The sequence below is a fragment of the Dicentrarchus labrax genome, unplaced genomic scaffold (genome assembly GCF_905237075.1).
Source record: "Dicentrarchus labrax unplaced genomic scaffold, dlabrax2021, whole genome shotgun sequence".
Lineage (NCBI taxonomy): Eukaryota > Metazoa > Chordata > Actinopteri > Moronidae > Dicentrarchus > Dicentrarchus labrax.
The window spans coordinates 34,334,174-34,353,556 of NW_026136711.1; the positions used below are offsets into that span (position 1 = coordinate 34,334,174).

At 38.6% G+C, this 19,383-nt stretch overlaps 2 protein-coding genes across 13 annotated transcripts in view; one reads left to right on the top strand and one right to left on the bottom strand.

Moving 5' to 3' along the window:
* The window catches only part of LOC127371738 (neogenin-like), a 197,338-nt gene that overhangs the window by 150,066 nt on the left and 27,889 nt on the right, over positions 1-19,383 (bottom strand). The window lies entirely within an intron of this gene.
* The window catches only part of LOC127371740 (butyrophilin-like protein 2), an 83,256-nt gene that overhangs the window by 48,681 nt on the left and 15,192 nt on the right, over positions 1-19,383 (top strand). For 5 of the 12 annotated variants that reach the window (XM_051414746.1, XM_051414739.1, XM_051414737.1 and 2 more), the window contains 2 exons: positions 7,863-8,135; positions 8,371-9,063. In XM_051414746.1, coding sequence (XP_051270706.1) covers positions 7,863-8,135; positions 8,371-8,453 — 356 coding nt within the window. In that variant the 3' untranslated portion in view covers positions 8,454-9,063. Of the gene's footprint in view, positions 1-3,525; positions 3,799-7,862; positions 8,136-8,370; positions 9,064-19,383 lie in introns of those variants that run through there. The other 7 variants (XM_051414740.1, XM_051414749.1, XM_051414745.1 and 4 more) reach the window with 4 other exon arrangements.

Below are 19,383 nucleotides of genomic sequence, written 5' to 3' on the forward strand. Positions count from 1 at the left end.
GTTTCACTTTTAGTTCTGAGTTTTCCTCGTCGCTCTCTCTTGTTTCCTCTTTCTTCTTCTTTGTGTGTTGAGAGAGCAGACAGAGAGTCTGACTGACAGCAGAGTCAGTGATGAAAAGGAAAAGTTAGTTGTTATATATAGTTTTTGTTATATCTGTGAATCTGTGTGTCTGTTAAAAAAGCAGTAAAAGTACAAATATTCAATCTGGAGGACAATGTGCTAGAACAGGTCAATAAACAAGAAAGTTAGTTGTTAAATCATAAATTGATGTATTAAAACAAACGTCCATATTTCTGTCTTTACTTAATGACTCTGCATGTAAACATACTGATTAATAATGTTTTTATCTTCCAGGTCCAGTGGTTGTCAAGGTGGAACAAGGCAGTTATGTTATTCTACCCTGTTCCCTCAGCACTCAGCAGAGCATTACGTATGAGCACTTTGAGTGGAAGAAAGATGGTCAGAAGCAGGTGTTCTTTTATGATGGAGGCAGGCATTCCAATAACGACCATAAAGGTCAAGATGAGCAGTTCAAATGTCGAGTCTCACATTTTGAAGATCAACTGAAGAACGGTAACGCCTCCATAAAGATCAATAATACGAAGATATCTGACAGTGGAAACTACACCTGTGATTTTCCAGATCTTCAACCAAGACAAACCTTCTACATTGAGCTTGTGGTTTTTGGTGAGTACTTTCATTAAACAGTTAAAGATGTTGTTCATTTACTCATGAGACTGGTTTGAGAGTCTCTGATGGACTTTTGTCAAGTAGTCAGAATCCCCATCTGGCAGAGCCTCGTCCCCACAGCGCTGCAGCCACATCTGGACTGATTACCTCTGTATCAAACATGATATTAGTGACGCATTGATCATTATGTCTCTGTACAATGAAATCTCAGCAGTCTGAAATCAGTGTGCACTCTCAGGTTTTTATTACCTCTCTGCTTTCCAAACCCTCTGATATAATTCTGTTTTGCCTTTTAGATCCTGACCCAGAGCGCAATATCTTAACCTCTTGGGGTTCATTTTATTGATGTGCATTTCTGATTCTCAGTATCTACCAGTTTTAAACTGTTTAATAGCACAAACATGAGGAACTGATACATGTTCATTTAATCACAGTAAAGCAAACACTCTGAGGTTTCATCAGGTGTGTTAATCTTACTGAAGGCTCTGAGAGAGTTAAATTGTTTAATGACGAAACAGAAACAAATAGAAGTTTTCTTGTTTTTGTTTTCATTTGACTTTTGTTTAAAATCCAGTAAATAAGACATAATACAGACTATCAGGCTGAAGTTCTCAGGATCTCTCCCTCAACTTGTCTATAATGTCTGTAGAAACTTTGATGTTGACAGACAGAAGTGGCTCTGAGATATTTTAGAAAGTGCAGTACAGATTATCTCCAGCAGGTGTCCACAGAGCTCTCTAAAACTTCTCCAAAGTTCCCAAATGATGACAATAAATCCCTTTAACCTCACTCTGACCCTGAATAAATGTCACTAAGAGTTTAATTGAACTATAAAAATCTGTTTTTAATATTTAAATAAAGATGTACATATTAATTATCACTGAATAATGTCTGTGTAAACAGATAAATAAAGTTTCTGTGTTCTGTGGGAGTCCCACTACCACAGGAAGTCCGACAACGTTAACTTCCATATATGGTCAGACAGGTAATTTCAGTGGCTACAAACTCAGCGTGTTTTCACGGTGCTGACTTACCATTGGATGAAAGTATCTGTCAATCAGACACAGGTGGAGCTCCTGTGAAGATGCTCTCCTGTGATTGGCTGATGGAGTTAAAGGTCTGTTAGTTTGCTCACTTTAGGTCGTAGAAAGATGCTGATTGGTTTGTTTTGTTGCTGGGCGTTTACTGATTTCAGAGAGACTGAACATCATTGGTCCAATCTTTAATTGATAACTTAATATTGACAGAAATGACGTAGTTTTAAAGTTTGATGAGCGGCGCTAAAATGAACCGAGAGACACAATCGACTTTTATTCTCCTTATTTTTACTTCCGCTTGAAGTGAAACGAGTTGGATTTAATCGGTGGACTTTAGTTCTTTAAAACGAGCTCCTGTTCGTCTCCAAATGTCTGTTTTTGGACCCATAAATACATTTGAACTGCAGCTAGACAGGATAGCTAGTAAGTTGCTAATGAGTTTACTGCCATAAAGTAATACAGTGCTGTTGTAATGTCGTAAATCTTATATTGAGCTTCTTAAATCCGTGTAAAAAACGAACATGTAAGCTTTCAAACGAGCTCCAATATGAGTACATTAACGTCCACAGTCAGCATTCAAATATGAAATAGATTGATTTATTATTGCTCCATAGAAATGTCGGGTCGCGTGCAACCTCCGCGCTGTAAAACATTAAGAAACAGATACCCTGGGGTCAAAGGTGAGTCCTGGCTCTGATGACGTCACTCTCTCCATCTCCATGCTGTGTTTTCAGTTTGGCTCCAGAGACCATTTACAACACTCATTCATTATTATTATTATTTATTTATTTATTTATTAGCTCTGTAGAGTCTGGACTTTAAGATTTACTCTGGACTTTATGTGACTTTGGATTTATTTTCTGTCTCTGAAACAAACTGTTGTTCACATTTACTAACAGAGAGGCAATTAATACAAAACCTCTCAATAGTGGAGTTGTACCATACATTTTTAATCAGCCTTATTTTTCCTGAGGATGTAATGTTTGAAAAACATTTAACATGGTTTAATATTTCTAATTCCAGGAAAAACATATTAGTAATAATTCAGTGTGTCAATATTTTATGGGTCTCTAGTTGTATAAAAACTTGAATTGTACAAAGTAAAACATTCTGACTCCACAGAGTGTGGCAGTAGTGTAAATGAGTTTGATACTTTGGATTTGACATTATGTGTTTCCAGCATCATTTATAATCAACAGAGACTCCAAAAGTTTCCTTCAAACTTTTGCTTCATTTATTCTCATTTTAGTCTCTATATTAATAACATAATCTGCATAATCAAATTATTACCTGTTTTACACATATTCACAACCCATTTATTTATTAATGTCATTTCTCTTGCAACTAAAAGGCCTGGAACCAAAAAGTATACTGTAATATGTTAATTATTAAAAACTCAGCCAAAGAAACCAAATTACAGAAATTTGCTTTTATAACTAAAATAAACAGGAAAAAGCAACATTAACATAACTGGCAGCTCAATCCTACAAACTTCAGAAGATAACAACTTGTGTTTCACATTTCATAACACATTTTAATATTCCTTTAGTGTAATATAAAATATTGTTTACATATCAGACAACAAATGCAATATCATTTCAAGATAATTTTTAACAAGTGTAGAATAAATATGTTTAAGTAGTCAAAGGTTGTCTTCTGTCATGATGTGAGTCAGAATAAAGTGTTGTTTTTGTAGAAATTGAAGAATGACCCCTGATGCTGGAAGGTGCAATTAAACCTCAAAAAAAGACTTATCATGTTCTTCAATATTATCTTATAGTTTTTATTATGTTCACAGGTGCAGCTCCAGAGCCGTATGTCAAAACACTTAAAACAGATGATGGGATGGTCCTGCAGTGTGCTGTTCGAGGTGCTTCTCCACAACCTAAAGTAGAGTGGAAGGACAGTGCTGGAAACATCCTTCCTGCTAAAGAACCACAGGTCACAGAAAGAGGAGGAAGCTACAACGTCATCCTACAAGCTCCTTTAACCAAGACCGACAACTTCACCTGTGTAGTCACACAGAAGGAAATCAACCATCAGATTTCTGCTGACATATATGCTCTTAATGGTGAGATTCTTCCAAGTTCTATTTTTATATTCAAATAATTTTTGTAAATGTTCTTCAGACTGAACGCAAAGAAAAATGTGATGAAGACGTCTACACAAGTTGAACATTTTTTAAACTGGCTGTTAAATTCACTCTTATTCTGAGACTCCACTTCATTAATATACAGAGATAAGAGGAAGAATGAGAGGGTCTGGAGGGAAATAACAGAAAGAACTCACACACACACCCACACACCCACACACACACACACACACACACACACACACACACACACACACACACAGAGCCGACCCACCACCAAGAAGCACATAATGATTTTAATGTGGACTTCACTGGACAGCAGTCAGTGGAGGAAGAACAACTCACATTATTAACTTCAGTAAAAGTAGTGAAACCACAGAGTAAAAATACTCTGTTACAAGTTTTTAGCAGCGTTTGGTTGGTAGCTGCTGCTAATTTCCCACCCTGTTATGTTCATGTTGTTGTTGTGTTTCAGAGAAACTGTGCTCATTGAGAAGTGCAGCATGAAACTTTTAGTACTGAAACATTTGAGCTCTGTCTCCTGAAGCAGAACTTCTGCTGCCTTTTGGAGGTTTGCAGGTTGCAAATCAACAGTCACATTACATTTTTACCAACAAGCTTTTTGATGACGAGAGGCTGATGAGATGAAATACTCGCTCTTCAGATGTGTCACTGAATGGATGTTCCAACACTAAAGCTATTTTTCAGTGACATAAAAACCCTCTTGTGATTCCCAGCTCTTGTCACTGCCACTTGTTCACTGGCGTGCACAGACTGAAGGTCAGCCCCAACTCTGAGCCTCCTTTCTCTATAGTTTGTGGCTACTTTCCAGTTGAGATGGCAGCGTGCACAAAACGAGGCCTGTAGTGCAGCTCCACAGGCTGCCTGTACTGCCTGTTTGAAATCTCTTGCACCGGCTGTTTGTGAGTTCACACCTGGACAACTTCAATGTACATATATGTGATTATTGAACAAAGATTAGTGCAGCACCAAACTACAATGAGTTCCAGCACACACACTGATTGTTACAGTTGAGCCTGTTGGTGTAAATATGAGCTCATACTAACTACTAGGTGTGACTGTGGTTGAACTGATTGAACCAAGTGATAAAACTAGTTTGCTACATGAACACAATATATGAGCTGCTGAGTGAGTAGAAGAGCTCATAGAAAATAATCTGACTCTGAGTGACAATGACAACATGAACCATCAAACATCATCACAGCTTTGAACTCACTCTGACTAAATATACATTACTTTACTACTTTAAGGACAGTTCCTTTATATTTGACACAATAATCAGATATTGCTGAAAGGAGAAGTTAGGCAGCAGATTTCTCTCTGAATGAATCCACATTGTTTTTGTCAAGTCTGTTTTATTGAGGAAGGATTCCAAAATGTAGGACATGAGAGTGCAGTGTACATTTTCATTGAAGAGAAGCAAAGCTAATATAACAGATAGTATCAACATCACTTAACTGAACAACATATACTCTGAACTCACCCTCCCTCCCCTCCCCTCCCTTCTGCTCAGGAAGTACTGTACAACAATAAAGGTTGCAGTGGAAAGATAGTAAAAGAACAAGCGATTGAAATTGTATTGGCCAGTAAAGTACACAGGGAGTGTACATTATTGGTTGTTTCTCAGGTAGCAGACAAAGGGCAGCCAGATGTGATCAAACTGTGACTGTCTGTTCTTCAGAGAGAACCTTATTTTGTCAAGGTGAAGGGTGTTGGTCATTTCATTGAGCCACAGCTTCTGAATGAATCCATATTAAACATTCCTGAATACATCTAGACAGACAGAAACAGAGCAACACCTACTAAAGCTTTACAGAGGATTTGAGTCTGAGATGAGTATCAGCAAAATGTACGTAAAAAAAGCAAAAGTATAATAAAAAAGTATTATATTTTATATGTTGATCATGTGTTTGTATGTTAGATCAAATTAAATAACTACATCAGTCTGATAAATGTAAAGAGTTCAATATTTCCCTCTGAAATGTAGTGAAGTAGAAGTATAAAGTAGTATAAAGTGAAAATACTCAAGTAAAGTACAAGTAGCTCAAACTTGTAGTGAAGCCCAGTCCTTGAGTCCTCGTCCCCGTCTGTCTCTAAATGTTTGTTAATCTGAGTTATAGTCAGTGAGTCAAACCTGTCGCCAAAACCTGAATTTGAGATCTGAGCAGCACGACAATGTTGAGCAGAAATTTCTCACTGATCCAATTTCTGAAACGAGGTGTGTTTGATTTTAAAAAGCCTGTGTTTCATATTTCAGAAGAGTTTTTATATTAGTTGAGTGCAATAAAAAGTACTGTATGAATCTCAGGGAAAGGTTTGGACAGGCCTCATGTTTGTCTCATTATTGTTGGAACAGTTCACCTCTCGTCTCATTCGGGGCTGATTTGGTCAATGTGAAATATTTGATCAGAATTGAATTAGTATGGATTGTAGAGTGATTGATCCATTCAAATGATAAAAGATAACAAAGCTGTAGTTTTAAAGATCAAATAATGAGAATGCTCTCCTTCCTTTGGAGACAATGTGCTGCGTTCACACTGCAGGTAAAAGTGGCCCAATCAGATAGTTTTGCTCATATGTGACTCAATCACATGAATGTGATCTTTTAAACTCTGATTTGGGACAGCTACGTTCACACTGCAAGCCTTAGTGCTCAATTCTGATTCATTGCTCACATCACATTCTTTGTTTTGTTTGGCTGTTCACATTATGTTTAAGATGTGGCCCATATCAGATTCCAGTGTGGACAGGTCCCGGTCCTGAAGTAAACCGCGTGACCAACGTGGATCTAGAGTGACGTAAAAGTCACATGAATTTGAATATGACTGTTGAATGAAAGTGGCCCAAATCAGAATGTAAAAGATCAGATTCAGTGTGATTGGTGCTGTTCACACTGTTCTAAAACAATCAGATCTGAGTTCCATTAATGATCCAATCAATCAGATTTGGGCCACTTGTGTCTGCAGTGTGAACCAGGGTTGGAGTTCTGTGGGAGCCAGTGGGAGTGGAGCTCCCATAAGAAGGGGTCTGAGCTCCCATGAAAGCAGTAAAACCCTCCGTCTGTGGGGGGGGTCACTAATACATTACCAACAAGCATTATTTGAATGCATTTTTCACTGTAATGAGGATTCTATCTCTCTGTACTGACTGCTTGCTTTCTATTGGATTTACCACTGGCACAACCCGATGCATCCTCCCACTAGTGGAGTGCTACATAGGATAGGGTACTGTGCACCCGCGCTCAGCACTGTGTAAATATTAACACCTACTTTCATATGATACCAAAAAGGGTGGAAATGTGTTCTCCCTTTGAGTGACGGCTCTCTGTTGGCACATTTCAGTCTGTTCATACTTTGTTGCAACATCGTAGGAAAGTTTCAGGTTGTTGGAATCTACTTGATACAATTGTTGTAATTAGTGTGTGTGTGTGTGTGTGTGTGTGTGTGTGTGTGTGTGTGTGTGTGTGTGTGTGTGTGTGTGTGTTTGTGGTCCAGATCAGATTCAGCTCTGATGTTTTGCAGTGTGACCTCAGTGTGAACAGTCGTATCAGAAGTCATGTGACTTTAACGTCACTCTAGATCCACATTCATCATGCTGCTCACTTCAGGACCGGGACCTGTTCACACTGGAATCTGATATTCAAACAATAACGTGAGCAGCCAAACAAAAAGAATCCGATGTGAGCAATAAATCCGAATTGAGCTCTAAGTGTTGCAGTGTGAACGTACTCCAGTGAAATCTTTCATCAGCTGCTGTTGGCTACAAAAGAACAATTGAAACCAATTGAATGATGAGTTTTCTGTTCTGGCAGCATGAGACTGTTGATCAAATACACTCAGTGGCCCATTTATTAGCTCCACCTGTACAATCTATTAAGTAGATTAGATTCAACTTTCACATCACATTGTCATTGCACAGAGTGATTTAAGTCAGAAATACTGTGTTTCACAAATTTTTGGTAGGAAGTTAGAAATGTTGACGTATTATTTTCTTCACTATTAACTTATAGTTTATGTTCACAGGTGCAGCTCCAGAGCCTTCTGTCAAAGTAGTTAAAACAAAGGACGGGGAGCTGCTGCAGTGTGTTGTTCGAGGTGTTTCTCCACAACCTAAAGTAGAGTGGAAGGACAGTGCTGGAAACATCCTTCCTGCTAAAGAACCACAGGTCACAGAAAGAGGAGGAAGCTACGACGTCATCCTACAAGCTCCTTTGACCAAGACCGACCACTTCACCTGTGTAGTTACACAGGAGGACATCAACCATCAGATTTCTGCTGACACATATGCTCGTAATGGTGAGACAGACAGATAGATAGATAGATAGACTTTGCTTTGAGTGTCAGTTTTTACTGCACAATGGAAACTTGTCATTAGTAGCATTGTGTTGCAGTGAGGGTCCCAGATGACAAACATGTTGGTAGAAATGTAGCTTCATTGACTGCAGCAACCAATCACAGCTGATGTATGATTGAAGGCTTTATCATTGAATCTATGACATTAATGACATTAACTCTCTGTCATCTGTTTCAGACTCCACTGGATTGGTTGTTGGTGTGTTCGTTCCCATTATTCTTTTGGTTGTTGGTTTTGTTCTAGTTCAAACTGAGTTGTAAGAGAGGTAAGTTTAAATAATGTCTTTTCATCAACATAGTCATAATGAGTAGATAACACAACACATTCTTGATATATATCTCATGTTTAGAGTCTTAACAGTTGTTCATTCTGTTGATATTTACTGTCTATTTACCAATATTATCAGACTGCTTGTAGTTGTTAAAGGTCCTAACTGAGCTACACATGGCCATTAAAAGCCTTCACTGAACTAAAGCTGCTCTTACTGGAAATGAATGGGAATGTTTTGCAGCTAAAGTGAAATATAATGTGACTTTGTGTTTTATTGACATATTTGTGTTATTGACATTATTTGGGACAACCCTGTATTGTTTGTTTATTTGTTAAGGTGAGTCAGAGTGTGTCAGGTACAGTTCCACACTGAACTCCACACTCAGTGTCCAGTTTATTAGGTCCACCTAGCTAAAGCTAATGCAGGCTAATACAACAGTCCTGCATAATAAAGTGTTGCTGACTGATGTTTGAATTGTCTCAAAGTTCATGTATGTTTCTGTTGTTTGCTGATGATGCATTTGGAAGCTATCATGTAATCTCAGGCAGTGCTTCATCATTTCTATACAAACGTTTGAATAAAAGCTGAAAAATGTCAAACTGTGTGTTGGGACTGTTTTTGATGTTTCTGTGTGTTCAGACTGTTTGAGGTAGAATCTAATCAGAGAGGGCTGCTGCATATAGGGACAGCAACTATCAGACAGCACCACAATGAGGGGAGAGACAGGCAGCACATTGCACACAAAAGGACCTTTATTTTGACAGGAACTTCCTCTTTAAAGATCCAGTGTGTAGGATTTAGTGACATCTAGTGGTGAGATTGCAGACTGCAACCAAAGCACCTCACACTCCCCTTCCAAACGTGTAGAGAAAGTGCTGCTAACTGAATGTACTTCAGAGCTTTGTCATTGTGTGTGCTCTGTACATACAGCAGCAGTTCCATCCATCCTGGAAGAGAGATCCCTCTGTCGCTCTTTCTAAGCTTTCTCCCTCATTTTAAATTCAACTTTAAATCAGTGACAGTGATTCTTTCTAAGGATAGAGGGGTGCTGCGTGTTGCACAGATACAAAGATATTAGCAATGAAGCTGACTAAAGTTTGTGTAGTTCATGAACATTAAAGAGCACAGCTGCAGCAGACGGACACAGCTTGGTGGAATTGAACCTGTGACCTTCCAGTAAGCTTCTCCAGCCACCAACCTGCCAACTTCCCTGAGTCATGAATCCACGACACAGCAGTTTATTAATCAGGACAGTGTGTTTGTGAACAACAAAGCTTTGTGATTTTGTCTTTATATAATAATATATTAATAATGTATCATTTGTGCAGTGATGCTATGATCAGACACTGGATCAATAAAAATGGCTGTAGTCTCTGTGACGTCACCCAGAGGTTTCTGAAGAGCCGTTGTGAAGCTCAGTGGTCGGCTCTAACCGTCACCATCTTGGCAGCCCTGACTCTGCTGAATGTAGCCTGGTCACTGAACGCCACCTGTAACGGCCTTTAATTATGTGTAACTTTAAGTCTTTATATAATTTAAAGGAGTGAGCTGTATAAACATTCACTCCTCGTCAGTGGCGGCTGGTGAAAAATATTCTCGGTGGGGCTGTGCCACACTTTTTTGTTTCTGTAACCATCGCATTACAATTTAACACAAACTGCAGAACACCAGTGCTCAGTGAAATAGTCAGTAGGGCTGGGTATCATTTAAAAATGTATCAGTACCGATACCAGTACCGATACCAGTACCGATACCAGTACCCTTAACACGATACCGATACCAATTGAGTACTTCATTCCATACTTTTTTTCAACTTTGTAAAGTCACCACTCCTCCCCATTCAAAAGATTTTTACACAAATACATTTTGAAAGTGCTCAAATATTTATTTAATAACTGTACAAACATGTGTGTATATATATATATATATTACATATTACCTGAAGTTATCGGTTGCTCTGTGTTAGGGTGGCCATTTCCTTCCCATCAGAAAGGAGGACACTTTACATACACAGGGACACACAGCAGATATTTGTTTGGTATGATCTGGTTTTAAATTTTAATGTTTTTCCAGCAGATTCCATAAAGGTGCATACACATACCACATAGCTAATAATAAATATACAAGATACAGCTCATGACAACGTGCCCTTCCAATTCAGATTACATAGGTCTAATAAACATCATACAGAAACTGTTCTTAATGGTTTATCTGGATAAATAAAGGGTAAACAAATACAGCACCTTCTGTTTCAGATGTATAGACTTTACCTATCTACATCTGAGTGTGAGCATTTTCAGAATTTCAGTCCAACAACCGACATTAACTCACATTATGTTCTCTGTAGCTGAGAGTTTGATTGACAGCCTGGTGGTAACCTAGCAACTGCGAGTGAGCGCACATGGCTCATTTGAATATTTAAATGAGCCATGTGTTGATAGGTCACGGTTGATCTCGGATGCTGACCAGCCAACTCCAGCACAGACTGAGCTGCAAGCTTTACCGCCATCCAAAGCGAAACCATAGAAACAGTCATTGTTCTCTTGATCTGGGTACAAAAAGAACCGATTGCAGGTATCGACAGGCGCAGTTTGGATCCTGTGTTGTTTCGGTCGATATCTTACCTGTAGATTATATTTTGGATGCTGGCGTACACAGTCTGACTTTAGTTTCCGGTAAGAAAAACTGCAGCTACTCCAGAGAATTACGTTTTCCTTCTTTATTAATTCCTCACACGAACAACGTACAGGATGTGTCTTGTTGTTGTTTCCTGAATTATACAAATAAATAAACAGCAAATATATTATTATGTTAACGAAATAAAGCAATATGACTGTGAACTAAACAGATACACAGTACAACGCAGTAAAATAACCTGAGGTCGGAATGACACTCAGACCGCATCATCACATGAATTCCCTTATATATATATATATATATATATATATATATATATAAGGGAATTCAAACATATTAACCGGACTCTGGTAATATATCTAATGTACAAAAACAATGTGTGTGTCTGTACTTTTACAACATTGCGGCTAACAATAAACAATAAACTAACAATAAACAATAAACTAACAATAAACAATAAACTAACAATAAACAATAAACTAACAATAAACAATAAACTAACAATAAACAGTGAATATAAACTGACTCTGCACTCACGCACAGCGGACACAAGTTCTTTGGCTCTGCTCAACGCTGTCGTAACAGAGAAGGAGGTGTGCAGCACTCGACAGGTCGGGACGGTTCTGACGTTCCTTCGGGACAACTCGGGTCCTTCCGGTTGCGATCGGCTCTTCCTGTACACAGCAGAGCAGGGAAGTTTGCCCATTACCATTATTACACAAAAACATAAACATCATATTGCACAAGCCTTTCATTTGCATTGTAAACTGAACTGAACTGACTGTTTCCAGTCCAACAGCTGGTTCTGTATGTCTTTGACTGCCCTCAGCTGGGAGCTGTGTTCAGGTGCTCCTCCAGCACACTGTCAATGGAGGCAACTAAATCCACCAAGCCCGGGAAACTGCGGGGTTGTCCGAGGAGTCCGAGTCAGTCTCGTCATGCCCACGCAAGGCCAACTCAAAAGTCCCACAAAACTTCACACAGTCGCTAATTCTGGATAAACTGTGTCTGTTTTTATCCACCTCCTCATGATGTTTCCTCATCAATCCTGTGGTCGTCATCCAGCTGCGTACTGATGTTCACCCTTCCTAATATGGCTAGCTTTACAGAGTTATCCATGTGTGCCCTGGTGTTCTTGTGTTTCTTTACCTTCTCTGACAGGTGCTTCCTATCCCTCACTCCGGTAACTGTCCATGCTGGATCTGTCCCCGTCCTTTTAAAAAGCATGAGTGCACCCAGCTAGCCAAGCCTTCCCGGTGTACCGGCTACGGGAGAAGCCGCCGCCATATACTGCTTCCCTTTCTCTCTAGCCTGCTGTCTGATTGAGAGCTCAGGTTGATCTGGGCCCAGCTCTTTCACCCCAACTTTCTCCAACAAAGTTCTCCTCTCAAACGGATCTTGGAGGAGAGATTTCACCGAGTTAGGGTGGGGTCTTGGAGGAGTATCGTTCGCGCCCTAGAGCCCGGTCCTTATTTTATCAGAGGCGAACTTGGGGCGATAAAATAATCTCCCTTCTTGGTTTCGATTTAAGGACGCTGATTGGCTGAATTTTCTGTCATGCATTCATATCTTAAATTAGCAATTGGCTTAACTGCTACATAGACCCGCTTTCTCTATCGGCCAGAGCTGATGAGGCTTCAGACAGGCAGAGGATATTTTACACATATTACTGGCTGCATTCCATATTTCAAACACACAAATATTGACATACTGATATTTTTATCATTATCATTATTATTGTTATTTTTTATTTATTTTTATTCTCAAGGGGGCGGCGCCCTCTATTGGCCAGCCGCCACTGCTCCTCATACAGTTGTCAGAAACAGAGAATGTACCTATAGAGACCAGTTTGAACCAGGCTGTAAACGTGTATTTCATTTTAATATGGGGCCTTATGGAGACTGACTCACTGTTGGAGCCAGCCTCTGGTGGTCGTTCAAGGAACTGCAGTTTTTCCTCTTTGGTGTTATTTCTCAGCCATGGAAAATGCCAGTTGGCTACGATGTGTTTGTTGTATTTAAGTCTTTATTGTGTCAGCAGAGGGTGTTTTCTCACAGTGACAGTCTGTGAGGGGATAAAATGTTCCACACCAGCTGTTTCTTTGATTGGAAAATCTACAGAGCCAATCAGAAACTTCTAAGAACGAGACGTCATCTTCCTGTGCCACAGGTAACAATGATGAGTTCAAGGCACCTGAGCAAGAAAACGTTTATATATATATATTTGTATGCATTATGCCTTTATTACAACAACTATTATTAATGTTTTATTCATTGTTAATGCTGGAGCGTTCACTGTTAATGCAAACCAAACATTTCCTGTTGCTGTTCCTTCACATTAAAAGTATTCCATTTCCAAAACACCTTTTAGCTTTTATTATGAAGGAGCCACAGGAAATGCCACTTGCTGTTATGTGTGTGTGTGTGTGTGTGTGTGTGTTATTTCTGAGCTTCTGCACCTGAAGTAAGTCCTTTCTCAGGTGAGAGCCACAAAGTGAAGAGCTCCTGTGCAGCAGGTGTGGAGACTGCAGACGGCCGCCTCACACACTTTGTTGCTGTGTGTTTTAGTTTTAGTGTCTTTATTTCCACTGTTATTTGTATAATTGACTTTATATACTGGAGGGTTTTTGTTTCTAGTGCTGCAGCTGCTGGTGGCCTCCAGTCACAGTGTGGTTGGAGTTCTGGGAGTTCACTCACTTCTGATGGCGGCACGTTTTCATTAGTGTGCTGTTTTATTTGAATTGGTAGAATTTCAGAGGTGGGTGGTTGGCTTCCCAGCTGTGGACTGACTGTCTCTGCCCCTGTGTGTCAGTTCTCTGTTACATTACGGACAGATGGACGGACGGATGGATGGATGGATGGATGGATGGACGGATGGATGGATGGTTATTCAGGCACAGAAACAGTGAATATATATAATTATATATATAAAAACATATGATAAAGGTTATTGATAGTTGAACACCTAACTGACTGGATAACTTTGGCTGCTGATGTTTCTGATGGGGCGAGCCAGGGTCTCCCTTTCAGAAGACAAATCAAACTTTCTCTGCTGATTAAGGAACTTTATGAGGTTTTCAGAGAAGGGAATCAACTTCCTCATTTGCTTTTGTTGTGGAGAAACTGCACTGAAAGTTGAGCTACAGGTCAACAGAAGTTCTGACATTTGTGCTTTAACATTGGATTTGTGATATGAGATAATAGTTTGTATCTTAGATAATTGCACATTTTATTTTCTGGCTTTATACTCTTTGTTTATTTTAAATTGTGTTGTCTGAAAGCTCAATAAACTAACAGTAAAGGTGGAAATGTGCAGTGAACATATGGATGAATAGATTCATGTGAAGATAAAGTTCTGCTCAGGTGGAGGATTCTGACAGATTGGAGCAGTTTGTTCTGCAGAATTAATAAATCAAAGGTATAGATTATGCTTTTATTCTGAAGGATTTCTTCCTGTCGTTGCAGTTTGCAGAAACTGTGAAACCGAAAGTGTTTGAGATCGGTCTGTACGCAGTGAGGAGTGTCTGAGGTTCCGTTCTAAAGAGAGCTGATCAGTGAGCTGATGTTTCATCCTCAGAGGAAGACTATGGATCTTCTTCCTCTCGTGTGTCTCTGTCTGCTGACCTGGTCTGCAGGAACGGCTGCTGATCACAGTAAGAAAACTCATCACTCTTCTTTTATTTCTGAAGCTGTCTGAAACCAAAGCAAACAGCTGTAACGTGATGTAAAATGCATCCTGATAATCGATATTATTGATTGACTTGATTACATCATCATTGTGATCAATTACAGCCGTATGATGGATCTATTCAGTATGTTAGGAGCTGCTATAGAACTCAGATCATTACCGCCTGTGTGTGTGTGTGTGTGTGTGCGTGTGCGTGTACGTGTGTGTGTGTGTGTGTGTGTGTGTGCGTGTGTGTGAGTGTGTGTGCGCGCGCATGTGTGTGTGTGTGTGTGTGTGTGTGTGTGTGTGTGTGTGTGAGTGAGTGTGTGTGTGTGTGTGTTTGGGCGTCTCCTCTTCCTCTTCTAAAACTAACGGTTCTCTGCACCGAGTGTCAAACTTCAGACTCTGATATTTTACAATATTATATCTGAGTCAGTGAGAAAGTAAAAGGTTTATTAAAAGGTTTTTTTTTGTCATTTTAAAATTGAGCTAATAAATATTTTTGAGCTGGAAGAATATTTTAACAACATAAGTTTATAAACAGTTTTATTTTTTTATTTATTTATTTTACAGTTTTTCTAACTTCTCTGCCCACAAAGTGTAAGGCAGTGCAACCAAATATATATCTATATTTATATTTCCTACTGTTGATTTTAAGTTTTTCTTGTTTCTTTTTCGTTCCTCACTGCGGTAACTTGAGCCGCAGAGAGAGAAACTGTGGTAAAGTGAGCCGCAGTCAGAATGTGGTTGCACCTACAGTAGGGTTATTACGGTAGGAAGGTCCTGAAAGATACATATAGCTGTTGTTCTTTTATGAAAATGACTAAATACTGAAATAATAATAATTACAATAATAGACACAATATATAAAATAAATATAAAATGTTCAACATTCACTTTTTTCAGTTATTTTATTAACATAAATAATGTTATGACTAAAAGTATTAGTCATTTTCATAAAAGAACAACGGCTATATGTATCTTTCAGGACCTTCCTACCATAATAACCCTACTGTAGGTGCAACCACATTTTGACTGTGGCTCACTTTACCACAGTGAGGTTTGAGCACATGTGTTACCTTTTGGCTTTGCTAGCAAGTTCATACATATACATTTTAAATAAAATAAAGAGTTGAATGATAAAATAAGATGTTTCTAGTTTTCCATTGAGGGCAGAGTTCACAGGATTAACTGAGGACAATGTGCTAGACAGGGTCAACAAACTACAGTTAGTAGTTCTATGATAAATTGAATATGAAAACAACCAACTTCCATATTTCTGTCTTCACTTAATGACTCTGCATGTAATCATACTGATTAATAATGTTTTTATCTTTCAGAGCCAGTGGTCGTCACAGAAGACAGTGATGTTATTCTACCCTGTTCCCTCAGCACTCAGAAGAGCATTACGTTTGAGCACTTTGAGTGGAAGAAAGATCAGAAGCAGGTGTTCTATTATGATGGAGGCACTCATTCCAATAACAACCCTACAGGTCAAGATGAGCAGTTCAAAGGTCGAGTCTCACATTTTAAAGATCAACTGAAGAACGGCAGCGCCTCCATAATGATCAATAATACGCAGCTGAATGACAGTGGAAACTACACCTGTGATTTTCCACTTATTGAACCAAGACAAACCTTCTACATAAAGCTTGTTGTTGGTGAGTACTTTCATTAAACAGTTAAAGATGTTGTTCATTTACTCATGAGACTGGTTTGAGAGTCTCTGATGGACTTTTGTCAACTAGTCAGAATACAGATAACCTCTGTATCAAACACTCTGACATAATTCTGTTATCTATATCTATATATATATATCTATATATATATATATATAGATATATATATATATATAGATATAGATATAGATATATATCTAGATATATATATCTATATCTATATAGATATCTATATATATCTATATCTATATAGATATATAGATATAGATATAGATATATATCTAGATATATATATCTATATCTATATAGATATCTATATATATCTATATATATATAGATATATAGATATAGATATATATATAGATATAGATATATATATCTAGATATATATATCTATATCTATCTAGATATATCTATATATCTATATATATCTATATATATATATATAGATAGATATATCTAGATAGATAGATATATCTAGATATATATATATATAGATATAGATATATATCTATATCTATATATATATAGAGGGGAGGACAGGGTGATGTTATAATGTGGACCTCCATGTTCTCCAGAAGGGTTCCACTAATCTGTCCTGTAACCAGCTGCTTTATCTGATACCAAAGAAAGGTTTCTGTCTGCAGGGTTTGAACTTTAATCAGGATTAAAACCTTGTTGCATCAGTTGTAGACAATAGTATCAGCTGCATCATACATCTGTACAAAAGGGATTTTCTTGAATGTGACTAAAGATAATGAAGTGAAGTTAGCCTTCCTGCTGTACATGTTATCCTCTGTTGTGCATTTAATAATAATAATACTTATCATCCAATAGCATTACATATATTCCAAACATCCAGTGCTTCCAACAGAGTGAAACAAAATTATAAAATTATTAAACTGCACATTGTCAGAAAAGTTAAAAAACGTTTACTCCCAAAAACAAGACAACAATGATGAATAAGTTTTATAACAGAGAGCAGACAATGACCCACAGGACCAATTCCATGTTTAACAAAGCCTTAGAGACTAGAGGAGGTTTTACATCATCCACAAAGAGAGAGAGCTGCTAGTGGATGGTGTTTGCTCAGATGTCAAAACATGACTGATGCTGTCAGATTAAATTGGGATTACGTTGACTATAAGAAACTCGTAGAGTTAGACCGTGATCTCGTAGTTGTACATTTCATTAAAGGCTAATCTCTTCAACAGTTACACATAAAAGAATGAAAGCTGTCATTGGTCCAGTGCCAGTTCAAAATAAAAGTAAAATATCTTAAAACCAGTTATAAAACTGTCAGAGTGGCATTAAATACAGACTGATGATACTGTTATTGAAGCTGATCTCAATAACTGAGAGTCTCAGAATCTGATATATAACATAAACATTTTATGGAAAACACAAAATACAAAAACTCCTTTGAGTTGTTCACCCAGATAAAACCTGTAAAAGGAAACTTTGTTGTGCAGCCTGAACAGATCCAGATTTTCATTCATGTCATTTTGTTTTCTTTCCTGCAGACGATAGGAACAGTGGAACAAATGGACGGGCAGAGGAGAATATACACTTGTCCAGTACTGAACCTCAATCTGCTTCCTAAGATCAGGATGACACATCAGTGTGAGAGTGAACGAGAGGCAAACTGTAAATTAGTATTATTATATTATACACACATTCCATTACCTTCAATGATCCTAACGGGGACAGTGCACCTGAATAAAGGTTACTGCAAACATGTTCGATCCCCGGTTCCTCCCGTCCACACGCTGAAGTGTCCTTGAGCAACACGCTGAACCCCAAATTGTTCCTGATGGTGAGAGCAGCACCTTGCCACTGAAGAGTGTGTGACTGCAGTGACCAACGTTCCTCAGAGATCCAACAGTTTCATCTGACCTCAGGTTCAAAATTGGTTACAGTAATGTGTGTGAGTAGAAATTGTCTGATCAATGATAAGAGCTGTCCTACCCAGCTGATTCAGAGCGTTTACTGTATTTGTCTTCAGTACTACTGGAGAGCAGCAGGGGCCGATTACTGGATAGATTACAGAACTGGGTTGGCATTTCTGGTTCAGCCTTAAACTGGTTTTCATTCCTATTTGACTAATAGAGTCTTTAATGTCTGTATATAAATAATCGTTTCCTCTTCCGCTCCCCTGCTATGTGGTGCCCTCAGGGGTTGGTTCTTGGTCCAGTTCTGTTCTCCTTTACACTTTGCTTCCTCTGGGTCATTTGTTCAGCCGCTTCCGCGGCATGTCATACCATTGTTATGTTGATGATGATCCCCACTGGTTCTTTTTCACAAACCCCAATAACTTGAATCAGCTGTCCCACACACAAATTTTATTTGGCCCTGATAACTTTGTCACTGCCGTTGATCAGTTTATTGGACCAAAACCCACTGCTCCGAATCTGGGTATCATCTTTGACCTGTATATGAACATTTGACCTTCATGTTACAGAACTTGTCCAGTCCTGTTTCCTGCAGCTACGAGAAATAAAATCACAAAGTATTCCTGTCCTCAAGTGATCTGGCACTATGAATTCACATCTTCATTTTCTCCTGTCTAGATTACTGTAGCTCCCCTCTACGTGCCTCAGTCAGACTTTGTTAAACCAATTACAGTTAGTCGAAAATCTGGCTTGAACCAGAACCAGCGCCTACTCCTGTTCTTGCATCCCTTTTTGGCTTCTGGTGAATTTTCTAGAATCCAATTATAAGGTCTTACTGATTACATATAAGACACTTTATGACCCTAGTTACATTTCAGATCTCTTGTTCCTCATTCCACTCCTCGGCCACTCCGCCTCCTCAAATCTCTCTACCTTTTATCCGTTCCCCTCTCTACCTGTAAAACTAAAGGTGACATTTGCTGTTTTAGCCCCGACATTATGGAACAGTCTTCCCCATTCACTGAGATTCACTGAATCTGTGGAC